General features: G+C 42.0%; 1 protein-coding gene across 12 annotated transcripts in view; it reads right to left on the bottom strand.

Moving 5' to 3' along the window:
* SYBU (syntabulin) overlaps positions 1 to 21,433 on the bottom strand; it is a 66,238-nt gene extending 44,805 nt beyond the window's left edge. For 9 of the 12 annotated variants that reach the window (XM_089664353.1, XM_089664383.1, XM_089664417.1 and 6 more), the window contains exons 1-3: positions 21,281 to 21,432; positions 20,898 to 20,968; positions 69 to 249 (exon numbers count right to left, since the gene is read on the bottom strand). In XM_089664353.1, coding sequence (XP_089520479.1) covers positions 69 to 249; positions 20,898 to 20,921 — 205 coding nt within the window. In that variant the 5' untranslated portion in view covers positions 20,922 to 20,968; positions 21,281 to 21,432. Of the gene's footprint in view, positions 1 to 68; positions 250 to 20,897; positions 20,969 to 21,280 lie in introns of all 12 variants that reach the window. The other 3 variants (XM_089664399.1, XM_089664425.1, XM_089664435.1) reach the window with 1 other exon arrangement.
* Positions 21,434 to 21,760: the final 327 nt, after the last annotated feature.

The raw sequence follows: 21,760 nt of genomic DNA, 5'->3' as shown, positions 1-21,760 counted from the left end.
TTAACAATTCACAGTCCATGGATCCAAACCTATAAAAAAGGAAAAAATGAAGAGCACAAAAGACATACCTGAGCAGAAGCTGTTACTACTTATAGTCCTGGCAGAGCGACTGGAGGTAAGGTTAAAGTCTTTGCTGTCCTCCTCTGAAAATGGGGATTCAGAAGATGGAGACACTTTCTGCTTTGGCAAGTATGGACGCAGAACCAGGCGTGGGATACGACTCCGGGCAATCTCCTTTTCTTGCATTTTCTGTTTACAGATAAAAGAATAAAGAAAAAAAAAAAACAACAGGTTAGAGCCGCATGTTGCAGGAAGTCAGGCAGAATAGAACCGTAGAGAAAACTGAATAATGGAGGACATTTTCATATTCTCTGCTTGTGTCTACGTTCTGTGCTTGTTTCTATGGCAATGTGACACTGAGGTATGGAAGCACATTTATAGACTATGACAACATGAGGCTGTAGTAGGGTTCCAGTAACATGAAGATAGGCGTCGTTCGCACAAAGGCTTAGTTCATCAGCTTAGTAATTGCAACGATTAGTTAAAAAAGCATTACGGTTATATACCTAGAAGATTTAACAGGTAAACATATCTGGGTATTTATGGCAAAGAGCAGTGGAAAAAATTGATGGAAACCAAACAAACCAATGAACCGTCAATATCCACCAGTTTACTACCAGGAGTGGCAGGTCCACGTATGGTGACAGCACAAAAAAAATAAACAAACAAAAAAAAAAAATCAAAAAAATGTAATATCCACCAAAATGGGGAGGAAAAAAACAAATCCCTCCCTCTCTCCCTCTCTCCCAGGGTTCCTCTAGAGCAGTGTTTTTCAACCTTTTTTGTGCAAAGGCACACTTTTTTCATGAAAAAAATCACGAGGCACACCACCATTAGAAAATGTTAAAACAATTTACCTCTGTGCCTATATTGACTATATATAAAGTAATTCTCTTGAATAGGAATCAAACACAAAGAAATTATTTTATAATTACTTTATTATGAAATAATAAAGTATTTTATAATTGGACCCGGGGGCCGGACCAAGAGTAGATGAATGATGTGTATGTGTCATCCATAGTAAGTATAGTAATATTCCCCCATAGTAAGCATAGTAATTAATCCCCCATATAGTAATTCATCCACCATAGTAATTCATCCCCCATATAGTAATTCAGCCCCCATATAGTAATTCATCCCCCATAGTAATTCATCCCCCATAGTAATTCATCCCCCATAGTAATTCATCCCCCATAGTAATTCATCCCCCATAGTAATTCATCCCCCATAGTAATTCATCCCCCATAGTAATTCATCCCCCATAGTAATTCATCCCCCATAGTAATTCATCCCCCATATAGTAATTCATCCCCCATATAGTAATTCATCCCCCATATAGTAATTCATCCCCCATAGTAATTCATCCCCCATATAGTAATTCATCCCCCATAGTAATTCACCCCCCATATAGTAATTCATCCCCCATATAGTAATTCATCCCCCATAGTAATTCATCCCCCATAGTAATTCATCCCCCCATATAGTAATTCATCCCCCATATAGTAATTCATCCCCCATATAGTAATTCACCCCCCATATAGTAATTCACCCCCCATATAGTAATTCATCCCCCATATAGTAATTCATCCCCCATATAGTAATTCATCCCCCATAGTAATGCATCCCCCATATAGTAATTCATCCCCCCTATAGTAATTCATTCCCCATATTAATTCATCCCCCATATTAAGTCCCCAAGCCCCCCCTGTGTCAATTCACTTACCTTTGCGCCGCGCGTTCCTCTCGCCGTTCCGGTGTAGGTCTCCTATGAGGATCTGTCCCCCTCGACGTATCTGCGCATGTGCCAGTTTCAGGCATTAGCAGCCGATCGGCAATCTCCGGCACATGCGCAGATACGTCGAGGGGGACAGATCATCCTGACAGTATCACGCTCCGTGGGCCGGATTAAAAGGTCCGCCGGGCCGTATACGGCCCGCGGGCCGTAGTTTGCCCGTCTATTTGTGAGCCGAGGCAATTTTTCCCACGGCACACCAGACAATATCTCATGGCACACTAGTGTGCCGCGGCACAGTGGTTGAAAAACGCTGCTCTAGAGGTTGCTAGAGGTTCCTTGAGCAATTTCTGCCTTTCAAGTACGTTCCCACTGACAACTGATCTTCTTAGCTATCTATAAAAGGGGGTAATTCTTCCCTATTACCACAAGTTTAAGGAGTATTGTAGATACAGGGGCTGATTTACTAAAGCCAAATAGACTGTGCACTCTGCAAGTGCAGTTGTTCCAGGACTTCATAAATGAGGTAAAGCTTCACACTGCAAAGAATAGTCAATCACATTAAAAAAAAAAAAAAAACCCCACAGCATTTTTGCTTGCATATGATTAGATGACAGAAGTCAGCACAGCTTGTGCTCATTTTCTAAGCTCTGGGGCAACTTACTTTTCAAAGTGCTCAGTCTGTTTGCCTTTAGTAAATCAACCCATAGTATTTTTTATTTTTTTTCAAATCAGGGGTTCCCTGAGACTGGAAAATTATTTTGAGGGCACCTTTGTGTTGAAAAAGGCTGCTCTAGGCCAATTTATATATACTGGAAGGAGTTTAGCAAACTCCTCTGCAGATTTGTACCCATTTCTCGGGATATAGAACAGGACATTGCACAAACATCCAAAGAAACTGTTGAGTGGATGGATCTGCCAGTTTGAATATAAAAATCTCTATAAAAAACACACACAAAAGGTGAAAATTGACGCAGGCATTGTTCTTCGGGGTTTGCAGGATTAGCAAGAGTACTATTCTATGTTCAGACCAGTGTTAAACAGCAAAAACACATATTAGAGAAAGCAGGGCAAACAAAAAATGTTTTGTAAAAGAAAAAAAAAAAAAAAAAAAAAAAAAAAAAGGAAGAAAAGAAGGAAGGAGGAGGACATTTTAGCATAATGCTCAACACCAAAAAATATACAGCGAGGAACAGGGAGATGAGAGCTGACCATCTACTCCTTTTGTTTTGCTTACTGACACTTATAAATACTACTTTCAAATGAATGGTGCATGTTAGTGTAGTGCTATCCCCTAGAGCAGATGGTTGATGTATTTCCAAAGCAAGTCAACATACAGATTATAAATGATGACTAGGGTTCTCCCTCCCAGGTGTAGAGGCTGCCAGCACACACAAAGCACACTGATACAAAAACGTAGTCTAGGTTGATTTTTTTGTGGTTTTATTGGATGGGTTGTAGGGTAGTATGGGACACTCCAGAACCACTAATAGAAATGGGAGGGCAAACTTCCACAAAAAGAACATTGGGGAACTGGAGAAAGTACAGACAACCAAACTGATACGAGGCATGGAGGAGCTCAGCTATGAGGAAAGATTAGAGGAACTGAATTTATTCTCTCGTGATAAGAGGAGATTAAAAGGGGGGATATGATCAACATGTATAAATACATCAGTGGTTCATATAGTGAACTCTGTGTAGAGCTATTCACCCTGAGGTCATCACAGAGGACAAGGGGACACTCTTTACGTCTGGAGGAAAAGAGATTTAATCTCCAAATATGAAAAGGTTTCTTCACAGTAAGAGCTGTGAAAATGTGGAATAGATTCCCTCAAGAGTTGGTTCTGGCCAGCTCAGTGGATTGCTTTAAAAAAGGCCTTGATTCTTTCTTAGATACACAGAATACAACGGATTATTAACATTTATAGGTAAAATTGATCTGGGGAATATCCAATTGCCTCTTGGGGGATCAGGAAGGAATTTTTTCCCCTGCAGGAGCAAATTGGATCATGCTTTGCTGGGTTTTTTTGCCTTCCTCTGGATCAACTGTGGGTATAGGATTATAACTTTTTTTTTTTTTTATGGTTGAACTGGATGGGCCTTTGTATTTTTTCAGTCAGACTAGTAATTTGGATGAGTAGAACAGCTTGGGGATAGGAGGTAGCCACCCCCACCTGAACATGTGGAATCCCCTCAACAGACAGACCCAGCTGTTCTACAGTTCAAACTATTTATGCACTCCTCAGCTACCTTCTGGGCACGGCACCCCAGGAATTGGCTGCAGCACCATAAATATTCATGCTGCCCATTTGCCTTGCTTCTCTCCTATGTTCTAACACTTTCTAGAAGGCAGGGGAGAGCAATCAAACCTGCAGCCTGTGAAATCCAGAACAGCTAAAGGGAAAATAAATAAATCACCCACTGCTCCTGTAACTACAGGAGAGCCAAAAACTAAAATTTCTCTAACATCCTAGCACCTAACCAGGAGGGTACTACACTAGTTTTGCTTATGCAATTTTAGTCAGATAGATGCTCAACAGGCTTGTATTTACCTTAATGACACTCTTGGGTCAATGCTTTGGGCAGCAAGGCTCAAGGGGGCATCAGCAACATGAGCAAAGACAAAGTACAGTGGCTAAATCTCATCACTGGATTTTATAAGCCCTAAAAAGCTAGCAGATGAGTCAACCTTTTACAAGGGCAGCATCCATTCTGATCAACAGCGGATATGTGAAGTTTTCCTGCTAAATCGGAGCCAAATGGTAAGGATGACACTTTTGGGCCATTGTAGGTCTGTCCAGTATTTTTTTGCTGGAGCCCAACTGACCCATATTAGATCTAAGGGCAGGTGGATGGAAACACACATGCGTCTGTTTATATTCTTTTAACTCCAATTAATCATATCAAGTCAGAAAAAAAAAAAAAAAAATGGAAAAGCAGCTATTTTTTTTTTTTTTTTAATCCAGATGAACCTAAGAGGTCCATGGATGGGTAAATGGAGCTTCAGTACAGATCTTCCTGAAAAAACCAACAGGCGGATCTGACCGTTACACCCATGTGAAAATGTCTAAAGTACGTGTGTGTAAATATATATATATATATATATATATATATATATATATATACACACTTTTTTTTAAAAAAAAAAAAAAGATTCTGTCCCTGAATGCACAGAATTCTCTCTCATCTTCTAAACACAGATAAACCGAAGGCACTTAAAATCCATCTAAATGCAACGTGTGAATTTTACCAATAAGAATCAATAAATGCATTTATATGCCTTTAGAAATGTCCTATAACCAGGGGCGGACTGACCATTTGGAGACTCGGGCACTGCCCGAGGGCCCGGGGTCAGTAGGGGGCCCCATGAGATGTCCCTGTTACCTTTTTCATAGGCTTTTTTGAGTTTGGGCAAGGACACAGGGGCCCCATGATCCCCTATTGCCCAGGCGCCCCATGAGTTGTCAGTCTGCCCTTGCCTATAACTGCATTTAAATCGGAGACTTTTTGAAATAAAAAAAAAAGGGAAGGAAGGATCAAATTAATTTGTTTCCCCATCTCAGAATGTTATTAGGAATACCCAGCATAACCAGTAATAAACCATAGGAAAGCATGCAAACGTTTTATAGTTTGTGGAAAGTTTCAAACAAGTGCTAGGTATCAGCAGTGTTAACCACAGGACCCCAGTGCTACAAGTCCACAATTACTGTGATAGCCATATAAAAAGTATGTTACAATTTATTCCAATTAGGACTTGACAGATGACCTAAATCCATGGAAATTTAATTAAGTAGACTACAAACAAAAACCGGTTTCACTTGCCTCTAATTAATTTTGGCGCCCACAGAAAACAAGTCATTGATTAGTCATGCCTAGAGCCTTTCCGGATTTATGTTTAGTGCTGTCAATAAATTTACATATGAATAACATGCAATTTAAAGAGACACAATAAATGTTAATGAAATCTGTGCTGGGAGCCACTGCTGACCTCTCCTTCTGAGGTTAGTAGTTATGCCATGAAGAGTAAAGAAATAGGTTTACTATACCTATCCCCCCCAGCAGTACATTTACCTTTACACTGCCTATGCCCTTCCTTGGTTTAGTAGCTGGCAGCAGGATATTCTGCACAAATCTTGGTAAGACCCTTTCCATGTTTCAGCACTGGTGCTTAAGGATTGGCTCAGTGCCATCACAGAGTTAGTCACATGATCATATATACTTGGAAGTACCAGGAATTTTTTTGCCCCCATAAGCTGTATGAAGTGGTGGTAAAGTAAAGGTGAGTATGTGCGGATTGACAGAGGGGACATTAAAGTAGACCATTGTTTTGCCCTGCGTGGGTAAAGCACAGGTTCACTTTTAGTATCTTGAGGTTTGGGTATTCCCATGGACCAAGCACATGCTTACTTTACTTTAAAGGAAACCTGTAGGCTTCAGCTGCTAGCTCTGTTCTGATGCCCTGAGTTACACCCCTGGAACAAAACAAAACAAAAAACATAGAGATAAGGCAACCTGACATTTGCATGCATGCTCCAGGTCCAGTTGGCGAGCAGTCCATGCAGATATACTGCGGGCCAGCACCTCTTGTGTGCCAGATCACGTACATAATCTGGAATTTACAAGTAGGGGGCACATGCTACTCCATTTGTGTGGTCATTTGCTACAGCACAAGCTGATCAGCAGGTCCCAGGCAAAGGTTTATGGTTGGGACCTGCTCATCAGCTTAGCAAATGACAGAACAAAGCACTGTGTTGACAAACACAGAGCTCTGTTCAGACAGCAGTGAGTTGCCTTCTTTTTTATCTCTGCAAAAGCAGGGAGTAAAAAGGAACAGGAAAAAAAAAAAAAAAAAAAAAAAACATCTTAGTAAAAAGCTGCACATACTACACATTGTTGGCACACAGTTAAGCCTTTCATTGCCCCTAGATGATAGCCTCTTCCCAGACATTGTCAGTAGTATAATAGTCAGTGTCATTTAGTCAGCTCCCACCTAGCACCAGTTAGTGTCAGATTGTTTGCCGCACGTTCCCACTAGAAGACCCTAATCACCACCATTACTAGTATTAAAAAAAAAAAAAAAAGGAAAGAATAAAAAAATTCCAGTATTACATAGTTTGTAGACATTGTAACTTTCACGCAAACTAATCAATATACACTTATTGGGATATTTTTTTTTTTGTTTACAAGGAAAAAAGCATATTTAGATTGGACAGGTTTTATAACAAAAAGTGAAAATATACTGTTTTGTTTTAAAAAATTTCTACATTAAAAAAAAAAAAAAAAAAAAGCCCCTTCATTGGAGGCCAGTGGCAAGAATAACCCCTTACAGTGTTGATCAGAATGCCACCTTTACATATAACTAAAGCAGATCAAGTGGCATTGGACCCCAAATTAGGGTTATAGCACAGTCAAAAGGCAGTGGAATCACAATTTAAAACATATATAGTAGTTCCTGGGGGCATCATCCGAATACATACAGTTAATTCCAATATTGCAACATAACATGAGGACTTTAAATATGCTTTCCAGAAAAGTGTAAATACCCACAAAAATTCAAAAATCATATTATGTTGTACAATACTTTAAAATAGCGTGAAGGATACACTATTCATAAAAAAATTGAAATTGCATGAGTTGTATGAAACTGACAATTTAAAGGCAAAATGTCCCAACAGTATATTGTGTCTACGCGTTACTCTGCTTCTTCAGGACAAGAATGTGCCATACATATCTAGAAAATACACAACACCTCCATTGGAAGACAGATTTAAGTAGACAAAAAATAAATAAAATTGCATACTTTACAGAAAGACTGTGGTATTATAATAATATGTGCAGCTCACCAAAAATATGTTTGACAACAAGATTTCAAAATTTGTCAACACGAAAGTTTCACGTTTGGCTCCCTTGGGTCAGCACGATGCAGAGGTGCATTTCTATAGTATGTCATCACCCGGTCGTGTGCTTCCAGCATAGATTAGAAGTGGTCATGCCACTGCTCATTCTGCAGGTGTAGTCTGCCATAGTCAGCCACTGCTGGAGTGAGTGCATGAAGACAGCAAGTGGCCGCAGGTGATCAGCAGCAAAAAATGAAATAAAAAGGTAATTTTTTATTCTAACTAAATAACACAGGTGCTTAGGATATACACAGTGCTATGGCAATATAATTGTTATCAGTTAGGATTTACACTCACTGGCCACTTTATTAGGTGCACCTGTTCAATTTCTTGGGAACACAAATCACTAAATCAGCCAATCACATGACAGCAACTCAATGCATTTAGACATTTAGGACGTGGTGAAGACGACTTGAAGTTCAAACCGAGCATCAGAATGGGGAAGAAAGGGGATTTAAGAACGTGGCATGGTTGTTGGTGCCAGATGGGCTGCTCTGAGTATTTCAAAAACTGCTGATCTACTGGGATTTTCACGCACAACCATCTCTAGGGTTTAAAGAGAATCGTCCGAAAAAGAGAAAATATCCGGTGAGCTGCAGCTGTGTGGAGGAAAATGCCTTGCTGATGTCAGCGGAGAATGGACAGACTGGTTGCTGCAACATTCAGATGCTAGGATCAGAATTTGGCGTAAACAACATGAAAGCATGGATCCATCCTGCCTTGTATCAATGGTTCAGGCTGGTGGTGGTGTAATGGTGTGGGGGATAATTTCTATGCACTAGAAAAGTACCTAATAAAGTAGCCGGTGAGTGTACATCTGCTTCAGTATACCTCATACTCTCCCATCTCCAACATCTTACTAAGTGCCCTAAATGCCAACACACTTGATAGGTTAACTTGTTGCCGACCGCAGATAGCCGAATGACGGCTGCACTGCGGCCGGCCAGTTCTGAGTGGACGTCATATGACGTCCCCCCAGAACGAGCTCTCCTGCACGCCCCAGGGGGCGCGCACCCGGCGATCTCCATGATCGCTGTGTCCTACGGACACATCTGATCACGTGATGTGGTAAAAGGCCAATCACAGCGGCCTTTTACCACCTGATCAGCGGTGCCCAATGACACGCTGATCAGAGGGAAATGCAAGTGCCGGTTCTCGGCTGCACTTTCCTCACGCTGTCAGATCGTGAGGAAAGTACTGCCGAGAACCGGCAGTTGTCAGAGCGGGGATCGGCACCGATCATCAGGGCACGGATGATCAGTGCCCTGATGATCGGTGCCCAGCAGTGCCACCCGCAAGTTCCTCCCACCTGTGCCCAGCAGTGCGCCCACTAGCTCCGCCCACCTGTGCCCAGCAGATCACCCACCTGTGCCCAGCAGTGCACCCACCTGTGCCACTCTGCAATGTCACACACCTGTGCCCAGAAGTGCCACCCACCAGTGCCCAGAAGTGCCACCCACCAGTGCCCAGAAGTGCCACCCACCAGTGCCCAGAAGTGCCACCCACCAGTGCCCAGAAGTGCCACCCACCAGTGCCACCCACCAGTGCCACCCACCAGTGCCCAGCGGTTGTGCCAGTCAGTGCCGCCAGTCAGTGCCCAGCAGTGATGCCAGTCAGTGCCGTCTATCAGTACCCATCATCAGTGTCACCTATCAGTGCCGCCTATCAGTGCTGCATATTAGTGCCGCCTATCCGTGCCACCTCATTAGTACTGCCTATCAGTGCCCTTTAGTGCTGCCCATCAGTGCCGCCTATCAGTGTCCATCAGTGCTGCCTCATCAACGCACATCAGTGAAGGAGAAAAAATTACCTGTTTGAAAAATTTTATAATAGAAACAAAGAAACTTTTTTTTTTTTTTTTCAAATTTTTGGCAATTTTTTTATTTATAGCGCAAAAAGTAAAGCACCCAGTGGCGATTAAATACCACCAAAAGAAAGCTCTATTTGTGAGAAAAAATTATCAAAATTTCATATGGGTACAATGTTGCATGACCGCGCAATTGTCAAAGTGCGGCAGCGCTGAAAGCTGAAAATTGGCCTGGTAAATAAGGGGGTATAAGTGCCTGGTAGGCAAGTGGTTAATAGTTACCTTTGCTCCAAGCAGAAGCTCTGCTATGTCTAACCCTTGGAATAAGCATGCTTCTATATACTGGAGGTTTGTAAAGTACACATTATGGGATGTGTTGTGGGGGTGGGGGTGTAATCAACATGCTCACTTGGAAGTGAAAAGAGTCTTTGCTTGTTCAGAACACATATATTCATAGTCTCCTGGGGATTTAGGATCAGGAGGAGAAGATGGAAAAACAAAGCGGTGCTTGCTTAAAAGTAGAAGGAAAAGCAAAGTAATAAACCTACATTTTAACATTCTGCCTCTTTTCTTTCCATGGCCCTGCATACAGTTTAATAAAATATATATATATATATATTATATATATTTTTTTTTTTAATATATGCAATCGCATAAACCACAAAAAGTTTCAGCTGCTCTGTGTTATGGGGAGGGCCGACAACAGGGATCAGTTCCAGGGGCGGACTGACAACTCATGGGGCCCCCGGGAAATAGGGGATCATGGGGCCCGTGTCCTTGCCCAAACTCAAAAAAGCCTATGAAAGAAAAGGTACCAGGGGAATCTCATGGGGCCCCCTACTGACCCCAGGCCCTCGGGCAGTGCCCAAGTTTCCAAATGGTCAGTCCGCCCATGATCAGTTCCATAGAGTAGTGATGTCCACTGGTCTAGTTGTTGGTGGAGAACAGGAAAGTTCCCTCCCTTCAGGAGGAGGAAGCATGGCACTTTGTGACCACATAAAAGAAAAAAAAAAAAACCTGTTAAAATATTCATTACATTGTGAAATGTTATAGAATGTATGCAGGGCCATGGGGAGAAAAAAGGTAAAAACATTTAAAATGTTGATTACTTCGCCTTTCCTCTATTTTTTTTTTTTTTTTTTTTTTAAGCATAAATGGCAAAATAAAAATTTTTTTTTGTTTTGATAGAGTAGAAAGGGATTAGAACCACCATCAGGTTTACTGCTGTATGTGTTATACAGTTAGGAAGATTCTCCCTCTATAATTGTCCTGTTTATCATCATCAATCCTAACATTGACGTACAAAGCCGTCCACCATACTGCCCCGAACTACATCACTGACCTAATATCCAAGTACCGCCCAGCACGCACACTCCGCTCTTCACAAGACCTCCTTCTCTCTAGATCCCTCGTCTCCTCCTCCCATGCCCACCTCCAGGACTTCTCCAGGGTGTCACCCATCCTCTGGAACTCACTGCCCCAACCCATCAGATTATCACCTTCTCTCCTCTCCTTTAGGCGCACCCTGAAAACCCATCTCTTCAGGGAAGCCTACCCCACCCCCTGCAGTCTTGCCGACCTCCTCCACTCCTCCCACCACGCCATCCCCCACAGCTATCTCCTCTTGTACCACTATCCCCTCCCTCCTAGATTGTAAGCTCCAAAGAGCAGGGCCCTCAATCCCCACATGTTTTGCATTGTATTGGTATTGTTCTGTCACATGTTCTGTCCCACTTTGTAATGTACAGCGGTGAGCGAACTATTGGCGCTTTATAAATACTGTATAATAATAATAATCACTGAGAGTAAAAATAGAAAAAAAAAAAAAAAAAAAAAAACAACCACACCCCACACAAAATTTTGAGTTTGCACTAGAATAGGAATATAGGGTAAACCTTCCAATGGCACACTAGTTCTGTTGACAGCCATGGACTTCCTAACAATGGAGTGATTTCCTCTGACTTCCTTTTTTGGCTATAGGGCACGAAGGGAAGGAAATCTCCGCAATGGGAAACAGATAAACCAGACAGGGATTATAACTCTCCCCTTCTCTATCCAAAGTGAATAAAAAGTTTCCTACTTTAAGTGGAAGTCCACTTTAGAACTTGTACCTACAGGAAAGTCTATAATAAGGCTTACCTGCAGGTACAGTGAATATCTCCCAAACTTCCACTGTTTAGGAGAAATTCACATAACTTGCAGCTGGTAAGGTCACCAGCACATGCACTCTGAAGGGATGGCATATTGTGTCAGACCTTCAAAGCTCTATGCCGTAGCCAAAGACTCATTGCAGCCCAGGCCAGACCTTCAAAGCTCTATGCTGTAGCCAAAGACTCATTGCAGCCCAGGCCAGACCTTCAAAGCTCTATGCTGTAGCCGAAGACTCATTGCAGCCCAGGCCAGTCATACTAGTACATTATGACCTGAACCTGCACTGGCCCATTTTTGTTTTTTTAACCTTGCAGTTTACTACCGCTTTAATTGTGGACAGAGTGTAGGAGGGTTAGACTATCTGCCATGTTTTTATTACCATCTGTGTACCTGTTGGGGAGATTTCATCCCCTCTATGCATATTGGTGGCCAGTGTTACTGGAATGGAAAATGATGGGTAATCCAAAATTTTACAGCGGTCAATGGAACAAGGGCGGGGGGGGGTACATTTTCCAATCGGAACACCTGCTCTGGTGACAACTTGCTAAGAGGGGATTACCTCTGCATTTGGCAAGATTCACTTTTATTTCCTGTTGTGTCTTTGGAACAGGAAGTGAAATCTTCTCAATGGTACACAATAGATTGAAAGAAAACCAGAAAGGGGTTTTAACTTTCTTCTTTGCTATTCAAGGCTATAAAGAAGAAAAAAAAAAAGTTGTCTATAGACATACTTTGAGGTCCATTTATAAATGTTTTTACATGAGATACACACATTTCCCTAACTGGATTCAATTGGAAAAGTGTGTAAATCCTGGGTGATGACAAGTTCAGGATTAGTAACTATGGCAGATGATGGTGGCTTCTTCTCCTGTTCAGGACCTCATTGAAGAGCTCAGCAATGTCTAAGGTGTAGTAGACAATTCCAGGAATACATCATAAAAGGTTAAAGTCATTTGTTATAAAGTTTAAAGCTTTCCTATCAGGGAGACTTTTTTTCAGCCTTGGCTCAGTTTGCCGTTACCTACTGTTCTTAGAGAGAGCGAGGAAGCACTGGAAACATGAAGAAGGAATGCGATCCAAGGAAACCAAGTACAACACTTGACAAAATACACACTGCCACCAGAAACCTCTTATGAAACTCATATGAGAAATGTTACAAGTATCTGCTAGAAGTGGCCACTACACAGAAAAAAGAAAAACATGCTTTACTTAAAAGAAGTATGGCCAAAGCACTTTTGGCTGTAATTCTCTTCTGGGTCTCAGGAAGGAGTACGCCTATTTCTACACTCTGGTGATCCAGTTTCTTAGGCGAATATGTTTATTATTTTTAAAATCTCCTTTAAAATTGCTGCAGACCTCTAAAAATGAAAAAAAAATGAACAGCATATCCTTCTATAGTGTGTACTTGCCCCTATCCAAAGCAACTAATGCAAGTTCTTTCTGCTCTCTCAGTTCTTACTTCCAACAGTTCATGGCAATACCAGAAAATCCTGGGAGATGACTCTGCCCCATCTCCAGCACACAGCATGTGATTGACAGCTAAGCTGTGCTTGTTTCTCTATGAGACTGTAAGGGGTGGGGTAGCCATTCCCTCCACTCAGATTATGCTCCCTGCTCTGACGTGTGTGACACAAGATCCCTGTGCCCTGCCTCCTAAAACTCATGGTGCTGTTTAAATTTGTAACCATGTAGAAAGGAGCAGACTGCAGATAACCAGGCAGGGTGGATAAAAATCAATGATAAAAAAAAAAAAAATCAGATTTTTATTTAAATCGGATTTTTTTTTATTTAAATCGGATTTTTTTAAATAAAATGCTTTTTGAGGAAAATATATTACCATCCAAAGGTTATTCCATCATGAAATAAAGATTAGTTTTTTAATTATGTAGAATAAGGCTGTATATGTTTAATTTTTTGGGGGAAATAAATTCCATGAATCCATTCACAATGTCATGCTCTTCCAGATTTTTTGTAAAATTATTGGGCAGTTTCTCTGCCTACAAGATATTATCACAGATGCTTGGTTTACTTTTGCAGTTCTCAAAACTGAATTTGACTCAGCGGAGATCACATGCCTCTTCTTCACAGCAAAAATGTTATAACATGAACAGAGTTAAGAAAAAAAGACCTTAATCCTAACTTCTACAAACCTATGAATACAGAATCAACCCCTTCAGTGCTAAGTTTCAAGAAGTTCAGTGAATAGAAACAATATTTTTCTGATTGTTTGGAGTGGAATAGATCTGCACAAGAAGAAAGTGAAACTAAGTGTGAGGAGGAAGGGGCTGACAGTCTAAGTTTCTTAAAATATATATATTTTGTTTAGCCAAATTAGTTAAACATGGATGTTTGTTTAAGCAAATCACATATGCTGGAATGTTATTGTTTCAGTTGAATAAATCTATTTAAATTATTATTATTAAGGTAATGATTATTTTTCTCCTTCCTAAGTACAACAGAAAAGTTGTCCAAATATGAATGATTAACCTATTAAACTGGGGATAAAAAAACTAATATGAAAAGTTGTTATTCTAAAAATCTTCATCTACTTGCATATTAAAGTTATACCAGCAAGAATCAGTCTTTATGTAGAAAACTAGGATTTAAATCAAGCCTTACTGACTAGTGATTTAAATCAAATCCACCCTGTAACCAGGTACTACTTATGTATGAGGATTTGATTAATCTGTGTATCATCTGAGGCAAGTGATTCCATTGGGTATATGTATAGGTTTACAACCACTTTAAAAATGAACAGTTAAATATATTGATGAAACAGTACATATATATAGGAGCCATTTTACTTGTTAAAAGGATTTGTATTTTTGCCATCCAGATCAGAGATTTACAAAAGCTCTACCACACAGCACAGCCTTGTCAGTTGAACAACACTTACAAATCCCCTCCCCACCCTATGACTAAAATTGTAAAAGGAGAAGCAGCAGACTGATTAGCTCATCTTTCTGCTCTCTCCTATCAGCATGCACATTGCATCCCAACTTATCGGCTCCTTCTGCCCTCACCTTCCCTGAGTTTTGCTGTACAGAAATGGTAACCTTCACAACTGACATACTTCCCGTGTGTCGTGTGCTTCCAGCCCCTATGTCACTACTATGTCCTGTATCAATGCAGGGGCCAGTAGATGGAAACACAGCACATGCTGCAGGCATCCCATACACCTTAAGTTTGTCGGTTATAACATTTCCAGGAATGGGTGGCAGGACAGGCAAATATAAACTGTCTGCTTTCCCAAGGTTTGTAAAACTACACTGCTATAGAAAAAAAAATTAAAGGAACACTTTTTAATCAGATTATAGCATCAAGTCAATTAAACTCCTGGGATATTGATCCAGTCAGTTAAGTAGCAGAGGGGGTTGTTAATCAGTTTCAGCTGCTTTGGTGTTAAAGAAATTAACAACAGGTGCACTAGATGGGCAACAATGAGATGACCCCCAAAACAGAAATGGCTTTACAGGTGGAGGCCACGGACATTTTTTTCCCTACTCATCTTTTCTGACTGTTTTTCACTAGTTTTGCATTTGGCTAGGGTCAGTGTCACTACTGGTAGCATGAGGCGATACCTGGACCCTACAGAGGTTGCACAGGCAGTCCAACTCCTCCAGGATGGCACATCAATACATGCAATTGCCAGAAGATTTGCTGTGTATCCCAGCACAGTCTCCAGAGCATGGAGGAGATTGCAGGAGACAGGTAGTTGCTTTAGGAGAGCTGGACAGGGCCGTGGAAGGTCCTTAACCCATCAGGAGCAGTATCTGCTCCTTTGTGCAAGGAGGAACAGGATAAGTCCTGCCAGAGCCCTACAAAATGACCTCCAGCAGGCCACTGGTGTGAATGTCTCTGACCAAGCAATCAGAAACAAAACAGACTTCATTAGGGTGGCCTGAGGGCCCAACATCCTATAGTGGGCCCTGTGCTCACGGCCCTGCACCATAGAGCTCAATTGGCATTTTCCACTGAACACCAGAATTGGCAGGTCCGCCACTGGCACCCTGTGCTTTTCACAGATGAGAGCAGGTTCACCCTAAGCACATGTGAAAGACATGAAAGGGTCTGGAGAAGCCATGGGGAATGTTAAGCTGCCTGTAGCATCATTCTGCATGACCGTTCGGTGGTGGGTCAGTGATGGCCTGGGAAGGCATATCCATGGAGGGACGCACAGATCTCTACAGGCTAGACAATGACACCCTGACTGCTATTAGGTATTGGGATGAAATCCTTGGACCCATTGTCAGACCCTACACTGGTGCACTGGGTCCTTGGTTCCTCCTGGTGCATGACAATGCCCAGCCTCATGTAGCAAGAGTATTCAGGCAGTTCCTGGAGGATGAAGGAATTTATACCACTGAAAATCCCCTATGCTTGTCTGACCTAAATCCAATAGAACACCTCTGGGATATCATGTTTTGGTCCATCTGATGTTGCCAGGCTGCACCTCAGACTGTGCACGAACTCAGTGATCCCCTGGTCCAGATCTGGGGGGGAAATACCCCAGGACACCATCCATCGACTCCTTAGGAGCATGGTCCGACATGGTCAGGCATACATACAAGCACGTGGAGGCCATATAAACTAATGAGTACCATTTTGAGTTGCTGCAATGACATTTCAACAAAATGGACTAGCCTGCTGCATCATGTTTTCACTTTGATTTTCGGGGTGACCTTGAATTCAGTCCTCTGTAGGTTGATAATTTTCATTTCCATCAAAAGATGGGGCATCCTTACATTCCTAACACATTACCCAGTCCATATCAGTATAGATATGTAGCATGATATTTGTCCCCATTGAGATCTGATGTGTTTTCAAAGAGTTCCTTTATTTTTTTTGAGCAATGTATTTTTTTTTGTTTACAAACGATTTTATTTTTCAAGAAATAGACTGTAAAAGTAGCATTAGGCTACGTTCACACTAGCCTTGTGTGCAGGCGGCAGAGAGGCGTTTGGGAAGCGTTTTTACCGCTTCCCAAACGCCTCTGCCAACTCTGCACATTACAGCACATGGTGCTGTTCTAACAGGAGCGTTTGCGTCGCGTCGCGGCAAAACGGACGCCTCTGGTCGAGTCAGGAGGCTTTGAAGCCTCCTATTCTCGTCTATGGTGCCGCTCCGCAAACGCCCGGCCGGCGTTTGCGGTGCGGTTGCGACGCGGTTGCGGAGCAGTAACACCACTCAAATGCATTATAGGCGTTTGTGGGGCGTTAACGCTCGGCAAACGCCTAGCAACCGCCGCTAAACCGCGCATGCGGCGTTTGCAGAGCGTTTGCCGAGCGTTAAAAACGCTCCGCAAACACCGGACCAACGCTTGCCAAACGCTATAGGGGCGTTTGGCAAGCGTTGGCAAAACAGCCTAGTGTGAACGAGCCCTTACAGCTTCAAACAGTATATAAAAACAGAAACAAGGCACAACTGCAATGTGAATGTCAGAAAGTACAATCATGTAAGGTAGAGAGAAAAAGAATAAATAACTTAAGTATATGAGCAATATAAATAGAAAGGTATACAGAATTATTCAGCTACTGACAGAGTAACTCAAATCCAAACATCAGTGTTTCTTAATCATGTAGTAAATGCCTAGGAGTCTTCCAAATTTCCCATTTTCTATCAAATAAGTGCATCTTGTCCAGTAAAGTGTAATGAATTCTCTCCATGAGCATCACAGCATCAATCCAATGCAGAACAGAAGCCAATGGTACGGTGAGGGACTTCCAGTGTAGGGCAATAGCTCATGGGATGGATATACAAATGGTTTGGATTAGTCTCATAACCTCGGTCTGAGCAGTGTATTTTAAGCAGATACAACATCCATTAGAAAAAAAAACCACACACATCAGAATAATCAGTATATCGGCAAAAATTTAGTTTGATCCTACCTGACTCCCTAATGGCCAAGCAGGAAGTACAAACCCCCTGATGGATGGTGGAGCAGATGTGGATGAAGTGGTGAGGGACAGCTCTATCAGTGCTCAAAGAAGACAGAGGGAGACGACTTTGCCATAATGAGCAAGGCTTTATGTATTATGGATAAGAGTAGCGGACCTACAGTTCTGCTTCAAAGACTAATAGGGAGTCTTGGGAGATAAGGGATGAGGGCCAAGCTATAGGACTAACATCTGAGGTCCCACTCTGTGTGTAAGAGATGCTGATAGATTCCAAGTGCGCTTCTGTGTGGGACTGCAGCTGCATAGCAAGTGACACCATGCTGTACAATCATCCTTCCATGAATTATTGAGTGCTTCAATGAACACACTGGGTTCAGTATTGGAAACACCGAGCACAGCCTTAACCCTAAGGCAGGATGTCATGTCAGACCCCGACAACACTGAGCAAGGTTTTCTTGCTAAAGAAATAATTTTTCTGTATCTGCCTTCTTAAAGGGTTTAATCAAAATTTATGAATTAATTAAATTTGTAAAAAGCCCCCCCAATGTTATTTAGTCATATAAAAAAACACGGTCACTAAATATTTCATAACTGGATTTCCTGCCAACAGTTGGAGCACTAAGGTTCTGTTTACCAGGCTACCCTTAGCTAATTGCTGACAAAAAAAACACCAAAAACAACTTTGTTTACAGGGCTCAATAGCTCAAGTTGATATTTACACAAACAACTGAATACATCATATGAGTGACTCCTGTCATACCTGCAACAAGTATGTGTCAACAGATGTCAAAGCAAAGTCAGAAAACTTGCTTAAACTAGTTCTGACTCAGTAAGTATTGAAGTCAATGAAGCAGCCAAAAACAAGCATTTTCAGAATTACAGGTCAGTTAGTGTCCTCCATATTTCTGTTATTACAGGTTTAGTTTAAACAAAAAAAAAAAAAAAAAAGCAGTTTCTTTCCATTCAGAGACAATACAGATCTCAATATTTCAATGTGCATGTAACAAAGTTCTCTGCTAGTTAAACTAAAAGCAAACCAAAAAATACATGGAGCTGCCACTGCTGACCTCCAGCTCAAAACGCCATTCGCCTGGTTGGTATGCTCAACCACTGGCTTTGATAATTTAGACTCCAGATCTGGAACAAGCTGGCATATCAGGATAGCCAAAGAAGATTTAGAGCTCTTTACGTGAATACTCGTTCTACGTCAGACACTCAAGATAATTAAGTCACATGGTCATATGACACCAAGGAAGCTAGCATTTCCAAAAGGTAAGGTCAACAATGTTAGCCTTTGTGTTTTTCATGACAGGTTCCCTTTAGAGGGGTAGGTCCATTAGGGATACTGTGATGATACAACGCTGGAGGTTTTAATCGAATCGGTCATTTTGCACAATCAGCACAAGCTTCTCATATGTGTGGATGACTGAGATTACCGTATTAATGAGATCACTATAGTACTGACCTCAGCTCTGCATTTGCAGCCATCAAATCTGATTCATCCTATTGTATCATGGAGAGTCTTAAAATGGCAAGACAGATTTGATCATCCTTATGGTGTCCATACATTCATTGATTTTATTATCGAAGCGATGTGCCTTGATCAAATATGCAAACAATCAAATAGCCATAACTTCCCATCCAAACGATTTAGATCAGAATCAAACAAAAAGGAGTCAATCTGTCAGGGTGGAAAATTATTGATCATTTTGCATCAAATCGAGTTACTTTTTCTCATAAATATGATTGTATTTTGATTGATCAGATTTTTAGATTATATTATGGAAACAGAATCACTAACTTCCAATTACACAAAATGAGAAAATGACGAGTGATTGACCATCAATACAGTGCACCACATCCCCAAAGGAGTTAGACTACGGAATGTAGGGTTATGGGATATTAGAGGTGCATGACGGACAATTATGTTAGTAAAAGACATTTTTCTCCATTTTATTACAAACCAATTGTAAAAATACAGGCAAGTGCAGTGGCTCGACAATCATGACAAACTTGGCTGTTTTCTGCAGCATAAAAGATGTTACTTCCCTACATGTTTTGCCCAATCTGGGCTTCCTCAGGGGAAGGAATGAGTTATCCGCAGTACAGTCTACATTTGTATCAAGGATATAAAACAATCAGACGTAGTTATAACAAATACCATTCATCCCATGGTACTGAGGTACTTTGGTGCCTGCAAATACACTACGTTTGTAACCTGCCTTTGTCGTTAACAATATATTAGCACCTGCAGCAGATCATGAAGGCAGGGCATTTCCAGCATGGTATGAGGGACATGCATGGAATGTGCCTTTCCCACACTGCAGACTGGTGTGAACTGGCCCGTTAAAGTGATACTAAACCCAGGACCCTGCATTCACTATATATGGTCTCCCACAGTACACACAACATGGAAGTGCAATTATTTTAGCAAGCAATAAACACCAAACTGAGCATGTGCAGAATGCCTCCTACAGCTCTGTACTATAAGCAGTTGGACTGGGGACTGTGAAGGATTAGAGAAGACAGGATCAAACAGCTGTTTTATACAATATGGAGGATTAACCCTTTAGGTTCCACAGTGAGTATAACAAGCATGCTTTTCTGCATATACAGCCTGTGTCCAGCCCCTGTGGAAATGAGCCCTTTGGTTGGGGGGGTCAGAAAAAAAAAAAAAAAAAGTGGTTGAGACGCATTTTTACTACCCCCTCCCCACCTTATATGGCAACAATAATACCCTGTGTCACATTCAGTAGGCAGTACTGTCTGCCATTCAAGTGCAATGCATGCAGTTGCTGCATGATGGTACTCTTTTAGGGGTTAAAGTAGGCGGTGAGGGGCAACATAATTCCCCCCAGCTGCCTATTAGCCTCCCTCTGAAAAGCAATATAATGTGGATTGCTTTTTAGATGTCCAATACTAGAATATGTGAGCTCTAAAGCTTTCAACTGACCTGCAACAATGAAATTGAAGCCAACACCCAACACACTCAGGTGGACATTTTGCAGAACACTCCATCTCCTGATTGCAAAGACGATGGATGCCAATATATTGCAGACATTGTCAATCCATTTCTTAATAACCATCATCATTTTATATGAATCGTAGAAAAATGGCGACAACAGACACCTCCAACACACACACAGCCTACAAGCAGTTAAAGGTAAAATCAGCTCAGCCTGTAATTGCAAAGGGATGATGCAATAAACTGCAAAGCAACACAAACAGCACAATCCAAACCACGCTCAGCCAGTGTGTGATGGTAAGGAACCTCAAGGCTGGGACTTGTAGTTCCTCAGCATCTGCAAAGGTGTGAATTACCTGAAACACAAGGGGAAAAAAAAAAGACTCACCTTGCTGTCCTGCAGAGGTCCCATGATGCACACAGCAGAGAAGCAGAGCTCTCAATCTGCTCCTTTATGCCCTAAAAAATGAAGAAACCACAATGAGGTCATCATCAGGGTAATAGAACCTTCACCTCCATTAGTGATCATTCATCATCCCCTGATACCTGTGAGATCTGGGCGTTCCCCTATTTCACACTGACACTACCACCCACTCCTGGCCCTCCTCACCTACTCCCTACACGTGTCCCCATCAATATCACTAATCTGATCAGCTGATCAGTCCCCAATAATAATTGATGGCATTGACAGATGGCTGTGTATTGTGTGATGATGTCATAGAAGAGCTCCCCAGGTGATCAGTTACCTGACTGTGGTCCTGGCTCTCTTACCTGTTCTGCTGCTGCTGCTCTGTGTTCTGCGGAGCTTCTGCACTGCAGCTGACACAATGCTCCGCTCTCCTCTCCTCCTCTCCCCTCTTCTCTGCTCCTCTCCTCCTCCCTCCGCCTCTGGACGGGCACGGTACTGCAGCTGCTCATATGATGCACATCATGCTGCTGCCTGTCACTGGGGAAAGTGCAGCACAAAGCACTCTGGGACAGGTGCTGCTGGCTGAGCACAATGATCCATGTGACTGATCAGCCATTCCCATTCATCGATAGTGCTGGCCGGGGTGATATGGAGGCTGAACCCTTCCCGGCAGGGAGCTGACTGTCCTGAGCTGAATGACCTCAGCACTCTTCACCACCTCCCTTCATTCATCATTGCCTAGGAAATAATACAAAATCTGCAGCCCCCCTCCTTCTTATCAGAGTCCTCAGCCCCCCCTCTCCTTGTCAGAGTCCTCAGCCCCCCTCCTTATCAGAGTCCTC

This window comes from Staurois parvus, unplaced genomic scaffold (genome assembly GCF_062004578.1).
Source record: "Staurois parvus isolate SC_StPar_1 unplaced genomic scaffold, SC_StPar_1.0 ptg000047l, whole genome shotgun sequence".
Classification (NCBI taxonomy): Eukaryota; Metazoa; Chordata; class Amphibia; order Anura; family Ranidae; genus Staurois; species Staurois parvus.
The sequence above is the reverse complement of the archived record's forward strand: the minus strand, read 5'-3'. Positions and strand labels throughout refer to the sequence as shown.